General features: G+C 41.4%; 1 protein-coding gene across 1 annotated transcript in view; it reads left to right on the forward strand.

Annotated features, from left to right (window-relative positions):
• Positions 1 to 923: 923 nt before the first annotated feature.
• Positions 924 to 20,196, forward strand: part of tmem8b (transmembrane protein 8B) — a 66,428-nt gene continuing 47,155 nt past the window's right edge. The window contains exons 1-4 of the mRNA XM_079271067.1: positions 924 to 1,034; positions 12,317 to 12,450; positions 13,237 to 13,505; positions 15,790 to 16,172. Of these exons, the coding sequence (XP_079127193.1) occupies positions 12,416 to 12,450; positions 13,237 to 13,505; positions 15,790 to 16,172 (687 nt within the window). The 5' untranslated portion in view covers positions 924 to 1,034; positions 12,317 to 12,415. The remainder of the gene's footprint in view (positions 1,035 to 12,316; positions 12,451 to 13,236; positions 13,506 to 15,789; positions 16,173 to 20,196) is intronic.

The raw sequence follows: 20,196 nt of genomic DNA on the forward strand, positions 1-20,196 counted from the left end.
ATCATGGAAATTAAGATTGTCACAACAGTTGGATTCAAAAGCTATATGATGATTTTCTTCAGGGAGACTCCTCTGGTTCTGTTCCCCACAGATTGCCTTTTTGTGACCGAATACTTCACCCGCACGCCTCGTAAGCTGAACGCTTTCAACTCCTTCGCCAGCGTGGAGCTGTTCCACTTCAATGTGCCTGACGACACCATGATGGCCGTATGGAACCTCATCACCTTCAAGGAGCAAGGGGGCACGTTTGGAGATAGCTGCCCGAACCGCAACGTGACCGTGTAAGACGATGACTTTGTACCCGACTTTAAAGCCTTTCTCTTGTTGGATTTAAACACTTAGAAGTTGAAGTCTGCTCCTTCTCTAGGGTATAAATGGATAACAATAAGCATCTTATACACATTGCCTTTGGGGGAAAAGGGTTATAGCAGCTGGTTCAACACTGAGCAGTGTCAGCTATTACTCGGCATATGGAGGGGACTGCTGTTAAAGCATGAGCTGCATTTAACTTTTAATTTTTCCTGTCTATATTTATCATATTGGTAAGTGTTTGTGATGAGAGCTGGCATCTCAGGTGACTCCTCTGTGTCCCTGTGATGCTGTGACTGAACATGGGCATGGTTATCACATTCAAATACGTAGGGCTAGATATGATTATTAATGTTTCGGATTTGAATTTTTTCACATTTCCAAACAGAAGATGCCATCTGTGCTCATGCTGTCAGCTGCTCCTATGGATGAATTTCTATATTCGGCAGATGCCTGTGTTGTATGTGAGAAATATTAGGGCCAAACAGCGATCGCATTTTGTGTTGGTGGTCAACAGGTACTTCAGGTCTGGTGCTCCTCCAGTAATCAACCCCCTGTACACCCGCTTCCCTCGGGACACGGTTGTACCAGGATCCTTTGCTGTGACTCTCACCTGGACTCTTCCAAACCGCACCACAGGAGCATTCAACGTGACCAGCCCGCTCCCTGGAGACTGGTTCCTAGCTGCACATTTGCCCAAGGATGAAGGCAAGATCTCAGTCAAGGTGAGCCTGAACATCTATCACCAGTGAACATCATGGCTATGTGTTAGAATTTGAATCACTGAGATGTGATTTAGGAAATATTGGTGCTAGCATTGGTCATTCTGTTTCTGCACTGCACCTCCCAGAGGTCCACTTATAAACAAACTGTTAAAAAAAAGCTGTGTTCTGTAGATGGTGTTTTTTTATTTGCTTTTACTGCCTAAATTACCACCAGATCAATCCTTCAAAAAATAATTAAGAGTCGAGAGCATAGACTATCTAAAATGGACGTTGTCTCCGTGACATCACCCATTGGTTTGTGGAATGTGGTTTTGAAACTTCAAGTTTGCCATTTTGTTCGTCACCATGTCAACTTTCAAATGTTGAGAAAACCCTGAACTATTGCCGCATAATTCAACTTTCCAATATCTTTTAAACTTTTTGAACTGCAGCAATTTAACTTTTATGATTTTTCAGCCCTTTTCTGACTTTATAATGGGTGTGTATTGCGCAGCTTAGCGTTCGTGAAGTCACCGCTAGAGTGAAGAGCAGCTTGAGATTCTTGTGAAAAAAACATTTGTGTTTTGCCACTGTGTCCACAATCTTCACTCTTCATGCATAATTTCTGGATGTAAAAGTAGCTAATATTGTCCTTGTCGTAGAAAAATGACTGTGGAATCCCACAGATTTCCACATTTGACACAGAAGCCGTTAATTGAGAGGAAAACCGACTTTCTGCTCCATAGAGACCAATGTTCAATTTTGCTTCAAAAACATCTTCCACAGAACACGGTACCCCATTTCTAGATCGCCAGTTAAGCCACATTTGTTACACTACAGACACAATTTTTACAGGATCTGTTTCTTAAGTCATCCTTCCTCTCAATTATTAATATCGGAGCAATAGGAGCTACGGTTATGGGCGTTTTGAGGATTTGTTTGAGAGGTGTTTCCCTGTTTTATCTCCATGAAATGGCTTCAGGCACACAGGTGTTTGCGATTGAGCCAATTAGTGATGTTGGTAAACATCCAGTCTCACAGACACACATGCACTCCTCTCTCCCTCTCTCTCTCTCTCTCTGTGTCTCTCATACAGTCATTCAGGTCTTGGAGACTTTTAGAGGATCCCCCCCCCACACACACACACACCCCATTTTAAAATAAAAGCCGCACACACATGATTTGTTGCAGCTGTTACGTGTTGCAGCTTGGCCAATCAAATATGGGTATTCTGATCAGTTTCCTGATTCGAGTGACATTTACACACACCGCGACACAAGACAGAGAGGCGAGGAAAGATATGGCAGAGCAGGACAAGTCATGTAAGCTGTAAAAGATAAAACATAGTACAATCTCCAAATGAGAAAGTTTGCCAGAGATATCAGTCTCTCTCTCTCACTCTCTCCCTGTCTGTGTCTCTCTCTCATACAGTCATTCAGGTCTTAGAGACTTTTAGAGGAGCCCCCTCCCACACACACACACACACACACACCCTATTTCAAAATAAAAGCCCTAAGAGTGAATTCTAATTGAAATGCTTGTGATGAAGCCAGGCATTTAATAACCTCTGTTTATGTGTGTCAGACATTATGATTATGTCTCCTCTCCCCCTCTCCCCCCCACCCAGCACCACCCTTTCAAAATAAAAGCCCCATGGATGAACTGTATTTAAACAAGCTCAAAATTTGGCTTTTTTGTTAAAAAAAATGAATGCGCTTACTAATACTGCGACAACTACTACTGCTGCTGCTAATATAGTATTACTACTACTGCTACTACTATTACTGCTACCATCAACATTATTACTACCACTACTACTATTACTTATACGACAACTGCTACAACTACTACTGCTATTCATGCTACTAAAAGTAGTAATACTACTACAGCTATTTGTACGACTGCTTCTAGTACCACTACTACTACTGTGATATTAAATACTATGACCAATACTACAGCTATTACTATGACTACTGATACTACGACCAATACTACAGCTATTACGATGACTACTGATACTACGTCTTCTACTACTTCTTCTAATTACTAATACTTCTACAACTAATAATACTTCTACTACTACTACTACAAATATCACTACTACTACTAGTACTTATTCTAATGCTACTAATACGTCTACTAATAATACTTCTACTACAACTTATACTACTACAAATATCACCACTGATGAATTTTTTTAAGCCACAGAAACTGTTCAAATATCAAAATGTTCAGCTCTTTTAGGAGAGGTGTGATATGACTTTTCATATTTGTAATCTTTAAACTTTTTGAATTATTAAGCTTTTTGCAATTTGTTTTTGAATTGTATATCTATTTTCAGCAATGTTTTTGCGATTAATTTCAGTTTTCAGCATTCCAACGCATTTTCAGCAGGAAATACATTTTCTAGTTCAGTTCATTGGCCAAATTAATTTAAATTATAATAACTTTGACCTGATATTGGCCAAAGTAATTAGATGAATGTCTGAGCCACATTTCATGGCCATCCATTCACTCAAAACCACAAAAACCTCATGGAGGCACAAGGGGAAAAGTCACGCCCCAGGCAAAAGTTTTACGCCAATCTATTTACTAGATGTTGAGGTATTTCACTGCATAAGTGAACAACTTTACCTGCTGGCGGCACTAGATAAAAGTCAGGGGATCACCATAGTCAGTAGGATTCGTCCTCCAGGCACCATGAAAGTCCGTACCAAATTTCATGGCAATCCATCTAATACTGGAGCTGTTGAGACATTCACGAATTGCCAAAAATGTCAATCTCATGGAGGTGCGAGAGGAAATGTCAGAGGATGACAAAAATTCTAAAGGACTGTTGGGAACTAAAGGAGCGTGTTTGGGTTATCAGCATTTAAGAAACTGAATTCTTGACATCAATAGAATTATTGATGTATGTAACAATTATTAATGATTATTAATAACAACGGGGCACCACCCTGCGAACAGGGACCAATAACCAAATGATAAAACTAAGTCTCATAATTAGTAGTCACTCATAATGTCAATAGTCTGCGTATGACTATACATTCTGTGACAGTGAAGGTTTTTAAGTTCGAGCACAGGCTACTACATACAGGTTTATCAAATACATATGCACAAGCAATCACAGACGACTGCTCCTTAAAGTATAACAGAGTTTATTAGATCAACATAATAAATGATCAAATCAATTAATATTGCAACCAACAAACGTATCATACAATTTTATATGCCTAAACTAAAGAATGAATAAAAATGGATGAGGGGGTATGTCTGTGTGTGTGTGTATGTGTGGGTCTGTGGGTGAAAAGGAAGGAGAGTCTTACAGCTACCGCTAAAGACTACAAAGATGGCGGCGTCGAGTGACGCGGGCCAAAAGGGGAGGGGCCTTAAGATACTACAGCTAAACTACCACCAGATGGCGGAGTCGAGTAACTCGGGCAAAATGGCGGTGGGACTGCTGTATGTAATCACGTGTGCCGATGCACACATGTGTTGTGAGGCGATCGTTTGAACGGGGTTTCCCCAGGGGCAGAGATAAGAAAGAGAGCAAAGGTGGGGGTCATGAATCAAACTTCTGCGTGCGGTCCGCGTTGCAGTGAGAATGGGGATCGCTGGCCGTATCGTACACAACGTGCCGTTGTCGGTAGAACTGCCAGCAGTTATGTACGATAGCCGAGATTCCACACTTCACTCACAGAGCTGATTTAATGAGGAGAGAATACCACACGAAGTGTAATAAAACAAATGAAAATAAAACAAATAAATCCCAAGCAAACAGTCATAGTTAATACACAAATACAGCGGAGCTTCTCTGCTCCGTAATGATTGCGCAATATCTCAATATCACGCGACAGTAACAAACACACAAAAACACGGGAATATCAACATATAAATGAATGACCTGAATTAAACTTAAATTAATTTAAGCTAAGCTACGCCTAGATATCAAGAATCTTACTTGTCGATGCGTCGTTGCAACGTTGAAGTGTGTTCGTGGCAAAGTGGTCCGTTTCCTCGTCAGGAAGGGGGAGCAGGGGGAGCTTGCTTGCAACGCGGCTTTGCCGGCGCTGTGTTGTCGTGGCGTGAGCTCGCTCTGGAGCGAAACGCAGACGTGATCTATCCTCGCTGCAGGGAGGGTGATCTAACTTCGGCTGACGCCGTGGTCCGTGCGTCTTACCGGGAATCGTCGGTGAAGGAGGGAGGCTTGGTCGTCTTTCCTTCGCCGGAATGTGTGCACCAAAAGAAAAGCAAAAAAGCGGAGAACGGATCGCTGAAGCGGATTTGTTATCGCGGGCTGAGTGTGCCTTTACTCAACGTGGAACACGGCTGTTTCGTCCAGCGAAATGGCTTGTGACCTGACAGGGTTTGAGGCGGGGTGAAGGGCCGTTGCTTCCTCGTGGCCAGCGTCGCGCTGGCGGGGAAAGCTGGATCGTCTGTGGCCTGGACGGGGGGTCCGGGCGAAGAGAGCGTTGTGTGCTCCCTGTTCGACGGAGGTCGAAGGGAAAAAGCGTGCAGGTCCGGGGCGAAGAGAGTGTTTGCGTGCCTCCTGTTACCCCGTAGGGATTGTTGGAAAAGGGCATTGAGGTGTGATCTGCAGGCAGTTTTGTAGAACAGTGGTTGAACCACAGGGGTCCTGGGGTCTCTTGGCCTTCGGCCAATGAGATTGCAGCAGTGCATTCAGGTGACCATGGTTTTTTTGGGGGGGGAGAAATTTACACCCTAGTGTGACATTCCTTTGCTCTCATCAAACTACAAATCATGATGAAACCTTTGCTTGACAAAGTGAAGGCCTTATTCTCTTTGTTCACAGCACATGTTGAAGCCATATGGTCAGACCCCAACAGGACTATGAATGTACGGACAAAATTTCATGAGTTTGTCAGTATGGACTAAAGTGGTGAACCGAAAGACACAAGTATCCTCATACAACGGTTTGTCTGATATTGTTATGATGTGGGGTGTTTCACGGACCCAAATGCAGACTCAGACAGCAAAGTTCTATTTCAAAACCAAGGTTCGTTTATTTCTCTCAGTCAAGGGAAGAAACAGGAAATGGACAAAGTCAATAGGAGGAGTCTTCACGCCTCCGGCCGGTTCCAAGCCAGAAAGTGGCTAATCCTGCGGAGCGGCAGACGAAGCTGACAGGAAAACTGTCAACGTCAATACGGCGGCGCGTCCTCGCGCTCCGCTCGGATCTTAGCCGGGAAGTGGCCGGTCCGCGTCCGCGGCTGGCAGACAGGCTGGACCGTCTGTGTGACACCCGAGGCTCGACACAGGAACGCCAAGACTAAACAGTTGATCTCCGAGGAACGAACTGGAAGGCTTCCTCGTACAGGTGAAAACCCGAGGCTCGACACTGTACGGCAGGCAGGTCGAAAAAACGAGAGGCAACGTTAGTTTCAGATCTTCAGAGAGTAACAAATGGACTACTCACGGGTCGGAATACCAGGTAGGTAAACGGACGGACTGACAACTGGGTTGAGAGTGACAGGAGTATTTATGTCAGCTGGAGGCGATCACCGGAGATGAGGCACAGCTGTGCCTACGGGGAGAGGCGCGGCAGTGGGCGGGACTCTTAGGAGGACACTACTGAGGGAAACACAGCAGAGATCGACATAAATCCTCACAGATATCTCATGAAAAAGTCATTTTTTGTGCGTTCTCTTACGAAAGTCCACCAACACATATCAATTTCTGCTCGTTGCATGCATACAGTCTTTTCAATATAAACTTTTATCTTCACAGGAAACAACTCAGGTGGTTTAGGCAACAGCACTACTTGGTAAGCTTTAGGAAACGATTTCTGAAACAGTTGGTGACTTTTCGGCAACAAAACAAATTAGTTAGGTTTAGGAAAAGATTGTGGTTTGGGTTAAAACAATTACAGAATTAACGTTAATTAAGTACAGAAGTTACGTAGGAAATTAATCTACATTGACTTCTCATTTCACACACATGAACAGCGGTTATCTGGGTAGACCGTATTTTTGTTTATACTTTCTCATTCATGATTATGTGGATTACAAACAAATTGATTTTGTTGGATGTCTAACAGATACCAAAAGCGCATCATTTTTCGTAGCTATAGCTTCAAGAGCTGTACATAGCCAACCCTAGAGCCACACTGCTAGCGCGGAGGATCAGCGGTTTGGAGTAGCAAATGAAAAGTTCCAGTCTGTTAGAGACTGATAAAACCAAAGCTTATTAATGTGGAAAGCGTTGTTTCCGATAACTTCAGTGGGATCTACATCTATAATATTTTCTTCACGGTTACTTACCTCCTCTGTAAGATAGAAAAGATTATAATAAAACTGATGTTTGTGATGGTTTGGATTAGTATTCTGTGCTTGCTCTGCAGAGCTTCTTTTTTTCTCCTCCATCTCATCATGTCCTTCTATTTGGCCACATAAAAGCACCTGCTGATTTCCATTTTCAGGCAATTTATTTGTCACTGGCATGGTGTTCAGTTGTGCTTCCTTTGTGGTTTCCACTGGCTGGCACAAGTGCACCTGGAATACACAACAATCAAAAATATCATCAAAAGTTGGTGTCAACCTCGCATGTGCAAAAATAATTGGTTTGCTTTGGGGTGCACAGAGAATAGAAGCTGCCGTGGCTCAAATATGACCGGCCTAAAATGACACACCGTATAGATGGAAATAACCTCTTTTCTGCATTCTCCTTTCTGAAGCATTTTTATTTTTTTAAACAACCAAGATGTGATGTTATCAGTTCAGAGAGGACAACACGGGTGTAAGCAATGCAAGCCAAGCAGGGGAATGCACGCTGCATTTATAACAATATCAGTCAAATACCGAACTTGAGCAATCCTGCGCACAGAGGGCATAAGGATTTGGCAACTAAGAACAAAGAAGCGATGATAAAACTGTATTTTCTGTCAAATACATCATTTTCATTATGTTCTTTGGCTTGCTAAAATTGGAGAGTCAAGATTAGCTGTGTTTGATATATTTCACTCTGGCATATCTCTCCGAGAATTATTTGACCTGTAATCTTCCTTGGAATTAATAATTGTTAAACGCATTTATCTAATTTAGTCTTACCTCATAAAAGCCAGAAATTTGGTTTAAAAGATAAAACAATGTCAACATTATCAACAAAATATAAAGAGATGTTGTGCCAAAGATGTCGATGTATTGTGTTACAGACGTAGCTACTGGAATTAGCATGCTAACCAGCTAGCCTCAGCCCGTCCTGTCTTGTAACACCACTTGTACCTCGAGAGGCGATAGTGAGTCACTAGCATCCAGTCTGACCTTAGACCGACATGAGAGGATGGAGAAGTAGAGCTCTGGGAGACGGACCTTCAGTTAGCAGTTATCTACAGCAACTTGCACACAGCTAGCTCAAACCCCAGCGCCCGCCGTCACAGCGGGCTGGCTCTGGGTCTAACCTGTGTAACGGCGGCAAGAAAACAATTCTGGATCCAGGGGGGAGTCCAGGCAGTCCCCCAGGATCAGACCCCTATAGGCGCTGTTGGTTTTGCGCTGGCTGAATGCAAGTTGTTTTAGCTAAAGGCTAACTGGAGAGCCGTCTCCCCCGGAGCTGACACATGCTCTGCTCCCTTCAAAAATAGTCTCCTGGTGGCTGCGAGGACAGTATAGAAATATGAGTCGGTTCTGCCACTTTTAATTCTAATCCAACAAACAAACTATCAAAGCATACAATGAAGTGTACAGCCCCGGTTACTGTCACGGTAAACACATAGATGGCTAACGTTTTTTTTAACTTGCTCTCAGAGTTTCAACAGTTTGGTCGAATTTTGCATATTCTTGCCCTGCTGTTAGTTAGTAATTGGCTTCTTTTTGTTTTGAATGACTGATGACTGTAAATTTAGATTGTATGGACCCAGTGGATAAGGTAAAGTCCTGCCACCTATGGAGCATATGGCCAGAACTTACACACTGCACCTTTAAGAAGACAAAAAGCAACATTGGGATGCTTTTCCCATTTTCTTGCTGCTTATCAAGGTGTATCATATCGGATTAGATATTATGTGAAGAGGAAAATACATAAGAAATAAATGCGAAGTGATACAAGCAATAAATTATCGAAGATGTTTACCAATGCCACCATCTTTGTACCTTTAGACCAGGGGTCTCAAACTCATTTTCACTCCGGGCCACATCAGCATCATGGTCGCCCGCAAAGGGCCGGTTGTAAATGTAACTACTCGTGCATTCACAGTTTAAAGTAGTCTTCAATGTGCTCACAATACATTTCCATGTTAAATGTACAGTAAGCCAAAGAGCTGCTTCTATGACTGTGTTTAAGTATCTCATAATTTTGACTTTCTATCTCAGAATTATGACTTTCTATCATAGTTATGACTTTCTATCCAATAACTTCGACTTTCTATCTCATAATTTCGACTATGGGGATATTTTTATTATTATTAGTCTAACTTAAAAAAATAAATTAAATAAATTACTTCTTTTTTTTGCTGGCGGATTCGCGGGCCACATAAAATTACGTGGCGGGCCGGGAGTTTCAGACCCCTGCTTTAGACGTTTGTTGGTACAACGTCACTGGAGTGTAGGGCAACCAGCTTATCTTGTTTCAGGATTATGGTGACTAGTTAGTTTTTGTAGTAACATATTAATAGAAATAAGGGCGGTAGAAAAAAAAGACTAACTTGCAATCAATATAATCCATCACAATTCTGGAGGGGTTTCTTCTCTCTTATCATCCATTGCTTAAAAAAGATCTTACCGTTTTATGATGCTCATTAAAATCAAGCTTTGATATGATATATTAGCTTTTCATTAAATGCTGGATATTGGCCAGTCAGCGTCGTCTGCCAGTCAGTATAATGGGGTCTCAGTTCAAGTCTGTAAATATAGAAAAAAACAGTCATTAAAAACTGCAATTAAGTATCTTTTTTCCTTACATATTAGTTACTAATTGAAATGGTCATATGTTTTGTGAATGAGTATCATTCTTTATCTAAAGACCAAACACTCTAAGTAATCTTAGCTGATAGAATCTAATAGCTTGTTCCTGCAATAAATCCTTCCTATGTGAGCATTAAAATGATAATGAAAGGTATTCCTCTCTGTCTCATTATAACGGGCGTATTCAATACATAACAAACTCAATATATTGCAATGCGATGCAACAATGTGCGCTAACTGCAGACTTTAAAATGGCCGCAGACTTTAATAAAGCTGCACATAAGCTCGTAAATGTTGCATTTTTTGCACTATTGCGATGGATTGCATTAGATTGTTCAGGTGTACCTAATAAAGTGGAAGCTCGGCGTATACCCCAGAGTGGTCCCGAACAGATCATGGTCTCAGAACATGTCCTCACTACTCCGTGTCTAGTTTGATGCAGAGTTGTCAAATAGAAATGATCTCCGTCCACACGGGAGTTTCAGCATTATTCTCAAGTTGATCTGCATCCACACGGCAGCCTTCGAAGGCGGACAGCACGTGACCATTAACGTACACTGGGCATGCGCGTGACGGTGTAAACAGGAAGTGGATTGCTTGCTCAGTTAAAAAAAATACGACAGAGTAATGAAGTAGTCTTTAAAAATGAAAGATTGTATTTGATACTTAAGATCTTCCTCTAAAATCTTCCTCTATAAACTCAAACAGACACAGTTCATGGAAAATTTTAGAAGTTTTATTTTTCAGACGTAGTTACAGCGCTGCGGGTCTATCTCTCTCTCTCTCTCACATCAACTTTACTTTAAAATCAACACTTACATGTAAACGTTTACTAGACTATGGTCCATAAATGTGGTCAACACACGTCGATCACTCGCTTCCTCTGTGTTGTTGTCTGTTGTTGCCGTGGGGGCTGATGAATGTAACGTTAGCTCCGCCATTGGGGTATTCCTTCATGAGATACGGCATCAGGGGATGAGCTGGGTCACCCAGCAGAAAAACAGGGACATCATCTTCGCCCTCTATCAATTATTTAGGGCATGGGGGAATTGCTCCATCTTTTAGGGCACAACATCATGCAACAGGTCCGACTCACTAGCTTCTAAGCTAATTTTAACATTACCTCCAATGGGGAAATGCTAACCGCGATTAGCATTCGCGAATATAATATATCTTCGTAAATCTTTTCATGCTTCATAAAGAAATACTTACAGACTAAGGTCTCTCAAGGCTACCAAACGTAAAAAAGGGTTTTACAGGCTTTAAAGGCACAGTTCACCCCGAAATACAAAAAAACATCATATTTTTGTACTTTTGATCAATATAGATTGTTTTGGTGTGAGTGGCCTTGTTTTGGAGATATCGGCCGTAGAGATGTCATCCTTCTCTCAAATAGCAGTTTCATGCAGGAAATAATGGTAGAAAGAAAATAGCCCTTACAGGAAGCAGCTCACAACAAGGACTGTGGATTATTTTGAGTAACAGGGTCATGCTTTCTGGAAAGAGACATTGCTGTTGAGTTTTTCAAGTGGTTTTCTTTTGGCGCTTTGAGCACCGTAAGACGAGCGCCATGTAGTCCCTTTATATTGGAGAGAAGGCAGACATCTCCAAAACAAGACAGATCACACCAAAACAATCTGGATTGATAAATAGCACTGCAGCTAAGAGGAAAAATACGTAGTTTAGATTTTTGGGTGAACTGTCTCATTAATATCCTGCCAAAAGATAAGAATTCTGGGGGAAATAAACAAACGGCTGTATATATTTTGGCATGACGTTTAAAGATATTAAACACAACATAGTGTAAAAACATTGGCTCCTTTAAACCTCTGTCCTAATGGTTGAGCCTTAATTAAAACACAACATCCCCTCCAAGACGCATGTGCAGGTCCAACTGACAGGCTGTAATAAATCAAAGGGTCACCTCGGCAGCTCCCGGACTAATGACATGCCACGGTAATTGTGGCTGGAGCAGGCGGGGTCAGTGATCGGCTGACAGCAAATGAAGGGCCTCATTTGGTATTCACACCTGTCCTTTTGAATCAGGTGCGAAAAGGCGCATCCATTTCCTTTAACAACTTTTCAGCAGCGCAGGAAATGATTCGCGGCCTCCGAGTCGATCGGTCCGCTCGGCTCATCTCACAGAGAAATGCACATTGAGCGTTAAATGGTTCAGAATGACACGAGTGGAACAACGGGTTGCGTGTTCCACTGCGTGGCAGGCAAGCAGAGGGAGGACAGAGTGATATTAATCCAGGAGGCTGACAGGCTTTATACACACCACCTCGCATGATATCTAATCCCCTCCTTAGCAGCTTTTAAGAAACATCGGTGACTTAAGCGCTAAAGCGCCCTGGTTAAACCGCTGCTGTGTTGTCTTTGCAGGGTTTGTCCGAAGAATGCCAGTATCTGTTCCAACCTCAGCTCATCGTCCAGAGGCTGATTGGGATTTCCGTGCTTTATCCTGGATACTTCATCGACCAGATGATCCCCATCCATAACAGATCTGCACTCTATAAGTAAGTCTTCCAGACCAAAGTGTCCCTAACCGTGGACAGTCTCAGTGAAAAATTCACTTTTATTTGTGCACAGTCTACCTCCCGGAGTTCTTCCTCTCTGTGAGTTTATCTTGCATGTTTCATTTGAAAAAGATGCAATTTCCAAGTGTGTGCTTATAGTCTGAGCATCTTTATTAGCTTCCTCTTCTCTAAAAGTCAACTTAAAGTGTTGTGAATATGAATGTTCTATAGGTTGACGCTGTTTGTGATCTTCTGAAGGTGCCAAAAGGAAGGAGAATCAGTATTATTTGAATTCTTTAATAATATTTGAAGGGTATTGAAATGTTTGTTCTTTGAACAATATACAGCATATTTTGATAGAAAGTTTGTCGTCTGATGTATTTTCAGTCTTTGATCTATGTTTGTACTGTGAAAATCTTATTTTTCATTTATTTTTTTTACTTATTAAAGCACCAGTCTTTGCAGAGTAGCAGCATTTTTATGAAAGAGACAGGCAAAATAATATACGTTCACACAATACATTACTGCAGAGCTATGGGTTTATGTAATTAAAAAAACAGCGAAGCATGTCTCACAACACCATAAAAGTAAAATTAAACCTGCAACGGCAAAGACATGCTGCTCTCTTAAGGGAAGTTTTTTCCCCAATAAACAAAAATTTGGATACATTTCATACACAGTGCTGCTCTACATTTTGCTGTCTGTTATAATGTATAGCCAAGGTTGTTGTTATTTCACCCTGAAACACATCTGTGTGTGTGTTTTGCTCTGTGTGTGTGTGTGCAGAGTGTTCATCCCCAATTATATATCAAAGGTGAAGGTCCAGCTGGTAAACTGCAGCACCAGGAACAAGAGCAGGGACAGTTGTCCCGTGGTGCTGAAGATAAGAGCGCGGGCGCCGCCGGTGCACAACTCGAGCGCCCTCGACTGCAGGGACGTGAACCCTTGTGAATTAGACACCCTCGTCCCCGTCTGGGAACAATGGTACTACATCCTGGTGGAGAGATACCCGAGCAACTGCAACGTCTACTTCCGCATCGGGGTGCAGGTCACTGGTGAGTGGGTTTCACGCGCAGAATGTGATTAATGAGTCCTTTTTTTTCTTAATTCTTATGCGTTTTATTTCGGTCTTGCAATATGCATTCTTTCTTTTTCATTAGAAAAAGTCAGACACCCAACTAAAAAGACTCTGAGATTCACCTTATCTTTGAAACATGACAGACTGAATTATGCTACTCAAACTTAATGGTAGCTTGACCTTTGCCCTTTTCCTTCGATAAGGTTGCTGGCACCCCAATATAAATATTTCAGTCAAATTATTTGACCATTTACTGTCATTAGTTATTACAGCAAGGGCCAAGTATAGACCTGTGTCTGTATACAGTTATAATAATAATATGCTACATAGGTTCGTTAACGAACATCTAAAGGAGCAGAAAAACATGGTTTTATCATAGTGGGCTGTCCTGCTCATTGCTTTCATTTACAATCACTAATCTGGCTAACAGAAAAATCTGAGGTAGGTTGTAAATTTATGATTTTTTCATTATTTTATTACTGTTAAAAGTGGAGTATGAATACTTGCAGTGTTTAATTCGTCTCATCAGGGTTTTGTGTGTACGGTCTTTGGTAAATGAGAGCATTTTGACCATTTTTGCCAATCAAACAACATTATTATTTAAGTGTTTGGCGAGGTGTTAGATTCTCCTTCCTGAGTCTGCTTCCACCGTTGTTCATCATTTTTCTTCCTGCTGCTTCTGATGTTCAATTCAATAACAATTTAAGATGATCGGGTTTTTGTTTTTTATAAACCTGAAAACTCATGAATTAGGCTCAAAGTAGATCATAACCAACATCTAAAAGTCAAAAAAGTCAAAAAAGTCAAAAGTCAAAAAAGTCAAAGTAAAAAGGAGTGTGGCTGTCGATTTGCAGAGGCGCTCACAAAAAAAACCCCAACTGACTCTTATGTGCAGTTTTGTCCTCGAATCAAAGCAAATATGTTATTTAAAACATGTTCGAGGTCGCAGATACGTTGGGCACAAATTTAATTTGAACCTGTTTTGACACGGTCAGAGCATCAAGAGGCTCGTTGTACAGAGGACTGGAGCCCAAAGGGGGGGATTCATATGCACAAACAGGGATGGCTCACAAATCTGTGGGAAGTCCTCTCCCTGAGGAGCAACCCCCTCCCTCCGTCGGACACTGTACCGTGCACTTTGTTGCCATGGCAACGCAGACACTAATTATTCACACTCTGTTTCTCTCCCCCCCTGCCTGCCAGGCAGATCTTACTTGACCTTTTGTGGAATTTGAATTGAAGAACACCTCAGGTTCAGAGGTGGGGGTGGTGGTGGGTTGAAAGAAAGACTATCTGGAGTCCTCACCTTCTCATGCTTTCGCCCTCTTATCGGTTATGGTCATTAAAAAATGGGCCCTCATCCAAAATTCAGCCCCATTCCCAGACGTCGCGGTCGCTGTGGCTAGACAGGAAGCGGTTTCACTTTATTATTGATTACTGTCGTTCAGGCAGTATTGTCACTGCAGGTATGTTGCCCTCAATAGATGATTGGGAACCGAAGAGTGTTACTCTAGACAGGAAAGCGAAAAGGAAGCCAGTTCTTTGGATTATGAATTTTATGAATGTTTACACAGCCCCTCCGCTCCCACCCACCCACGCATACATAAACATACACTGTACGTTTGTGTCTTAGCTGATTTGTCACAGATTTTCTCGTGTCTCTACCAGAGTTCCAATTGCCTTGAGCCAGCAGTATTTGGTATTTCAGTCATTTTTTAGTGAGTTCTTCAGCTGCCTGAGCGGACATAAGAAACACTTCAAACCCTTTCAGAGACAACCCTGTGTATGAACGAGGCTACAGAAGCCTTTGAAATCCTCTCCCCTTGGGGATTGGCGGTATGCGATGGTGCTTTGCCAGTTGCCATCAATGATAATTTTTTGCAGGGTTGCTTTGTGTTGAGTGAGAGCATACTGTTTGCAATTACTGCAAATCCTTGTCTCATTAAAAAGCAGTGTACGGCGCCGAAAATACCTCGCTGTTTACATTGTGGAAACCAGCCGAAGGGGATCATTTCAAACATTTGCAAAAGCCCCGGTTGCTGAGTTAGCGTGCATAACAACGCAAGTAGAATAACTGTTCTTGGTTATTGCCTGTTTGTTTGAGACATGGCAGGGATTGGTTGTTGGACTTCCTGGTGGGGATTCTTGTATAAAACAAGGTGTATTTTAAAAAAAAGCAGCAAGCCAGTGAAAAGTCCATCATACTGGAACCAGTTTGATTGATTTCCTTTGTGAATGTGATGTCTTCCTCCTCCGGCTAGATTGCTCCAAGTCCAATTTGTCCGAGGACCAAGCACAGCCCGGCTCCTCCATGAACATGCCTCAGTCTTTCGGGACGGCGATGGGCTTCTCCCTGTCTGAGACGCTGTCGGTGGCCTCCCTGCCCAGCCTGTCGCAGAATGCCAGTCTCCTGCGCACCTCGGAGGACGGCGTTGTTTACCTCGCCCCCGCGGCCGACGCCAACAAGTGCTGGCCCATCCGCCCGACTCTACGCAATGAGCTGGACACCTTCTCCGTGCACTTCTACGTCTTCTTCGGTCCAAACATATCCATCCCACCGGACAGGGCAGCCGTGTTCGCCATCAACCTGATGCCCGTTTTGGACAGTGGAGGAGTCCTCAACATGGAGCTCAAACTCAACATGGTGAGTCGCTCTGATGGCGCTGTTCTTTCCACTGTTTAAAGGGGTAATCCATGATCCAATTGTAGTATTTCAAAGATATCTTGCTATGACCCCAACTAGTTCTAATGTTTTTTATAAACATATAAATACTACACAAACTAAAGTCAATGTTCACTGATACTGTTAATATTTAGCTCACTTTCTTTTCTATACGGAACAAGATTATTTTTATCAGGCGGCAACCTCCAGGTCTGAAAAGTGAAGCCAATAGGGAAGTGTCATAAACTTGTATTCTCTCTAATGGCCATCAGGGGGCGACTCCTCTGGTCGCAAAAATAAGTCTGATTGAATAGAAGTCAATGGGAAAATTACCCTACTTCTCTCTTGATTTATTCCCTCAGTAAACATTGTAAACATGAGTTTATGATCTCAATCTCTAGTTCCAAGTCTTCTTCAATACAGCATGATAGTAAATTATGATCCATTTAGAGTCAAATAGACCACAGGGTAAGCTTTAGGGCTGGGCTATCTTGTGATTGGCACGACGTTGTCTGGTCTGGGAGTTGTCCGTGTTTTTAGACTTAAAGTATTAACCCTGTCACAGTGTGTTTTCAGTTCATTTCAGTTAATTGTAAAATCTTTGGTCACCTAAAAATGTCTCATTCAGTGTTCAGTTGTACTTAGCTCTCTCGTGTCACTTGTGGTTGCAAAAAAAAACAAGATGGCGAAGGCCAAAACGCCGAACTCGAGGATTGAAAACCGTGGTTCACTCACCAATGGGTGAAGTCACTGTGACTACGTCCACTTTTTATATCCAGTCTATGATTTTCATTTATGTTCAGTTGACAAACACAATATGATTTATTTTTTAACCAGTAAGCCACATCAATTAGTTACACGTTTGTAATTTTTGCTTTGTTAAAACTGAAGGAATGGACAAGATTGAGCATTTTATTTGCTATCTTGACAAAGCTGGAGAAATTTGTAGTCATATACGGGCTGATGTAACTTATGTGACCCTGGTATATGTGGAGGCCAAAACTCACCCCCCAGAGAAGGAGGCCAGCGCACGTGTGTCCGGCTGCTTTGTGCAGACGACACGCTGCAATAAGAAATCTACCAAGACTGGTTTACAATTATAAGGAATTTAATTCCACTGATGCAAGTACGATTACAGTTAAACATTGGAGTACATACTCCTATGAAATATTAAATCAATAAAACCCCATTTGCAAAAAACTCAACTCAGCTCCTCAGGTATAAAAAACACGTCCGTCGTCTGAGAGCCTTCACCTGAGAGAGCAAAAAAGTATTTTAAATCAAACCTCCCACATATTCGTTCGCGACTCCTCCCCTTCCGTCTATCTCAATTTCTATTGGCTAACTTCCATACACCTATCTCCACATCTCTCTCTCCCTGAGCAGCTAACACATTCAAATCCTGTCAGTTATGACTTACTCCCTTCTATGATAATCCTTCAGTATATAAGCTACACTTCTGCAAACTTGGCAGAAGCTTCATGTCTTATTAGCTACTAATCCTACATCACTTTATGTTTATCTTAATTATGCATTCCCAAAACCCTTATGTTTATGACTAATTATGAATTCTTAATTATGAATTATTAAACACTTTTATTATATCTACTAACTACAGTTTTTTGCTCAAATTTCTTACATATATCAGTCAAAAAAATGGTTACAAGACACCTAGAGGATTCTTAAAAAAGACATTTTGGTTGCACAGGCTCTCTGTTGCCATCCTTCACTTGCTGCATGCTATACTATAGTAATAGTATATAGTATAGTATATATATAGTATATAGTAATCAGGGTAACTGGACAATGTGTATGGCTGAGCTAGCATGCTAAATATGGACGCTCGTACAGTCAGACTGCCGTGGGAGCTAAAACTGTTCACAGTGAAAAAGGCGCCAATGTTTGTGACATACGTTTCTAATTAAGAGCTAACAAAATGCAAATATCAGCCAAGCAGGATTCGATGTCTCTCTGTTAAGCTGCCCTTCAGACAGTAATGATATTATACACCTGCAGGTCTGAAGGGAGTTGGAAACTAGAGAGCCACAAGCTGGCAGATGGACTTTTGAACATTTTACTCCAAATAGAAAGCAAGCCAGATGCTGTTGAAGCAACTCGAGGATGAAGCATAAAACCCTAACGAATGTCATTGTTCAGTTCAAAAGAATATCCTGACATTTTGGGAAATATGCTTTTCTTTTTTGCTGTCTTTGTGGGAGTTTGCTTGATATCAGTTTCATCTGTCTGCCTTCAGAAAGATATTGGTCGAGGATATTTTTAGCCCGCAGCACCTGTTGCTTCACAGTAAATTACCCAGTGTCAAATATGCATTGTCAAAGTATATGGACTCTTTCAGAGTTATTACAACAACGGCAAGAGTAATTACTACCAATTTATCGGCCAGTGTTGGTGAAAATAATCAGAGTTAAACATTTCAGTGTATAATATACAGTGTCAAAGTACATTGACTATTTCAGAGTTATTACAACAACAGCAAGAGTAAAACGCCCCCCAGTGTTGATGTCATTGTTCACTGTGACAAGTGTACTCTGGAAAGAACTCTGTACTCTGGTAAGCTCCGCCCCCCTCCTCCTTTCAAACGGATCAGGAGTTTCACCGTGCCGCCATCTTGCACTTCTCGACAGCCTGGTAAGTTTCTCTAAATCACTTTTGAAACCAAATTTTGGCATTTCAGCAGAAAAGAATAATTCGAATAACTTAATATTGTTGTTCAACATACACTCCAGTTGTTTTTGTGTCTTGAAATACCGAATAGCAGAGGGCTAACCTGACTGAGTTTTAAGCTAACACATGCGTGTGTGGGGAGTTGTTATATTATCAATATCTCTTCTTCAAGCACACCTTCCCTTTGAGTGCATGGGCCCTCATAGGATTCACTTTAAAGCCAATTAGTTTAATTTAATAGTTTATTTTCTGTCTGTTAAACTGAATAAGCACTTTTCAACGTAACGTGAGCGTTATATATTGCTGTCTTTAATGTGTTTGACTAAAGCTAGTTAGTGTTACATTTAACTTCAGTGTCTCAGAATGAATTGTGTTGTAGGTCATAATGCCATTTCACTTTTGCTGTTTTTACAGATACCATCATGTTGATTAAAACAAAAATCATCGTTTCACAGTTGGAAAAATCTGCGTTGGCCAAGAAACCTGGTGGAGACTATAATGTCAAGGAACACAACCGGACGAAAGGTGACTGAAGCTCTGAGGTAATTTAGATATCTCTTCTTCAAGCACATCTGTTCTTCTACGCTTGTGGGAAAAATATATATTTATTTTAGGGCTGTACTCAACTCAGAACTTTGTCTCTCAAATCAGATTTGGCTGTTCAATACGAAGATACAAATTTTGCCATGCAAGACTTCAGTCATTTGTGTTTTCCTAAGGATGATTTTTCTGCATTTACTGTGGTTAAAATAGAGTTATTGTTATTCAACTTAGAGACAACTTTCTATCATCTGCCAAGATACTAATGAATTCCAACCAAGACCTTTACAATAGAGTCATGAGGGCTGTCACTTTAAAATATTGTATCTGCAACTATATGTTTTAATACCAAATTTGAGTGCAGTTAGATTTACATCATGAGCAGATAAATTGAAATAAAGGTTGAAATCTGTGAATCTCTCCTTTAAAAATGTATTTTAAACACCTACTGGTATAGAAGACTATCTGTGGCAAATCAAAAATCCAATATTAAATCTAACTGCAGTCAAATTTGATATAACATATAGTTACAGAATTAGAAAATTACAACCCTATGATTTTAGTTTTTCCCAGTTTTCCCAGCAGCAGTACAATGTCTGGAGGCAGCAGATAATCATAATATTTAAAGCCAAAATAACATCCCAACTCTTTCAGTGGCCAATCAGATTTTTGTTTGCATTGCTTAGATTGCAGATGATAGCGCAGTTTGTTCTAAGGTGAAAAGGACTTGTACTCGGATGTGTGTATCAGCGGTTCCCAAACTTTTTAGGCCACGCACCCC

This window comes from Melanostigma gelatinosum, assembly GCF_949748355.1.
Source record: "Melanostigma gelatinosum genome assembly, chromosome: 6".
Classification (NCBI taxonomy): domain Eukaryota; kingdom Metazoa; phylum Chordata; class Actinopteri; order Perciformes; family Zoarcidae; genus Melanostigma; species Melanostigma gelatinosum.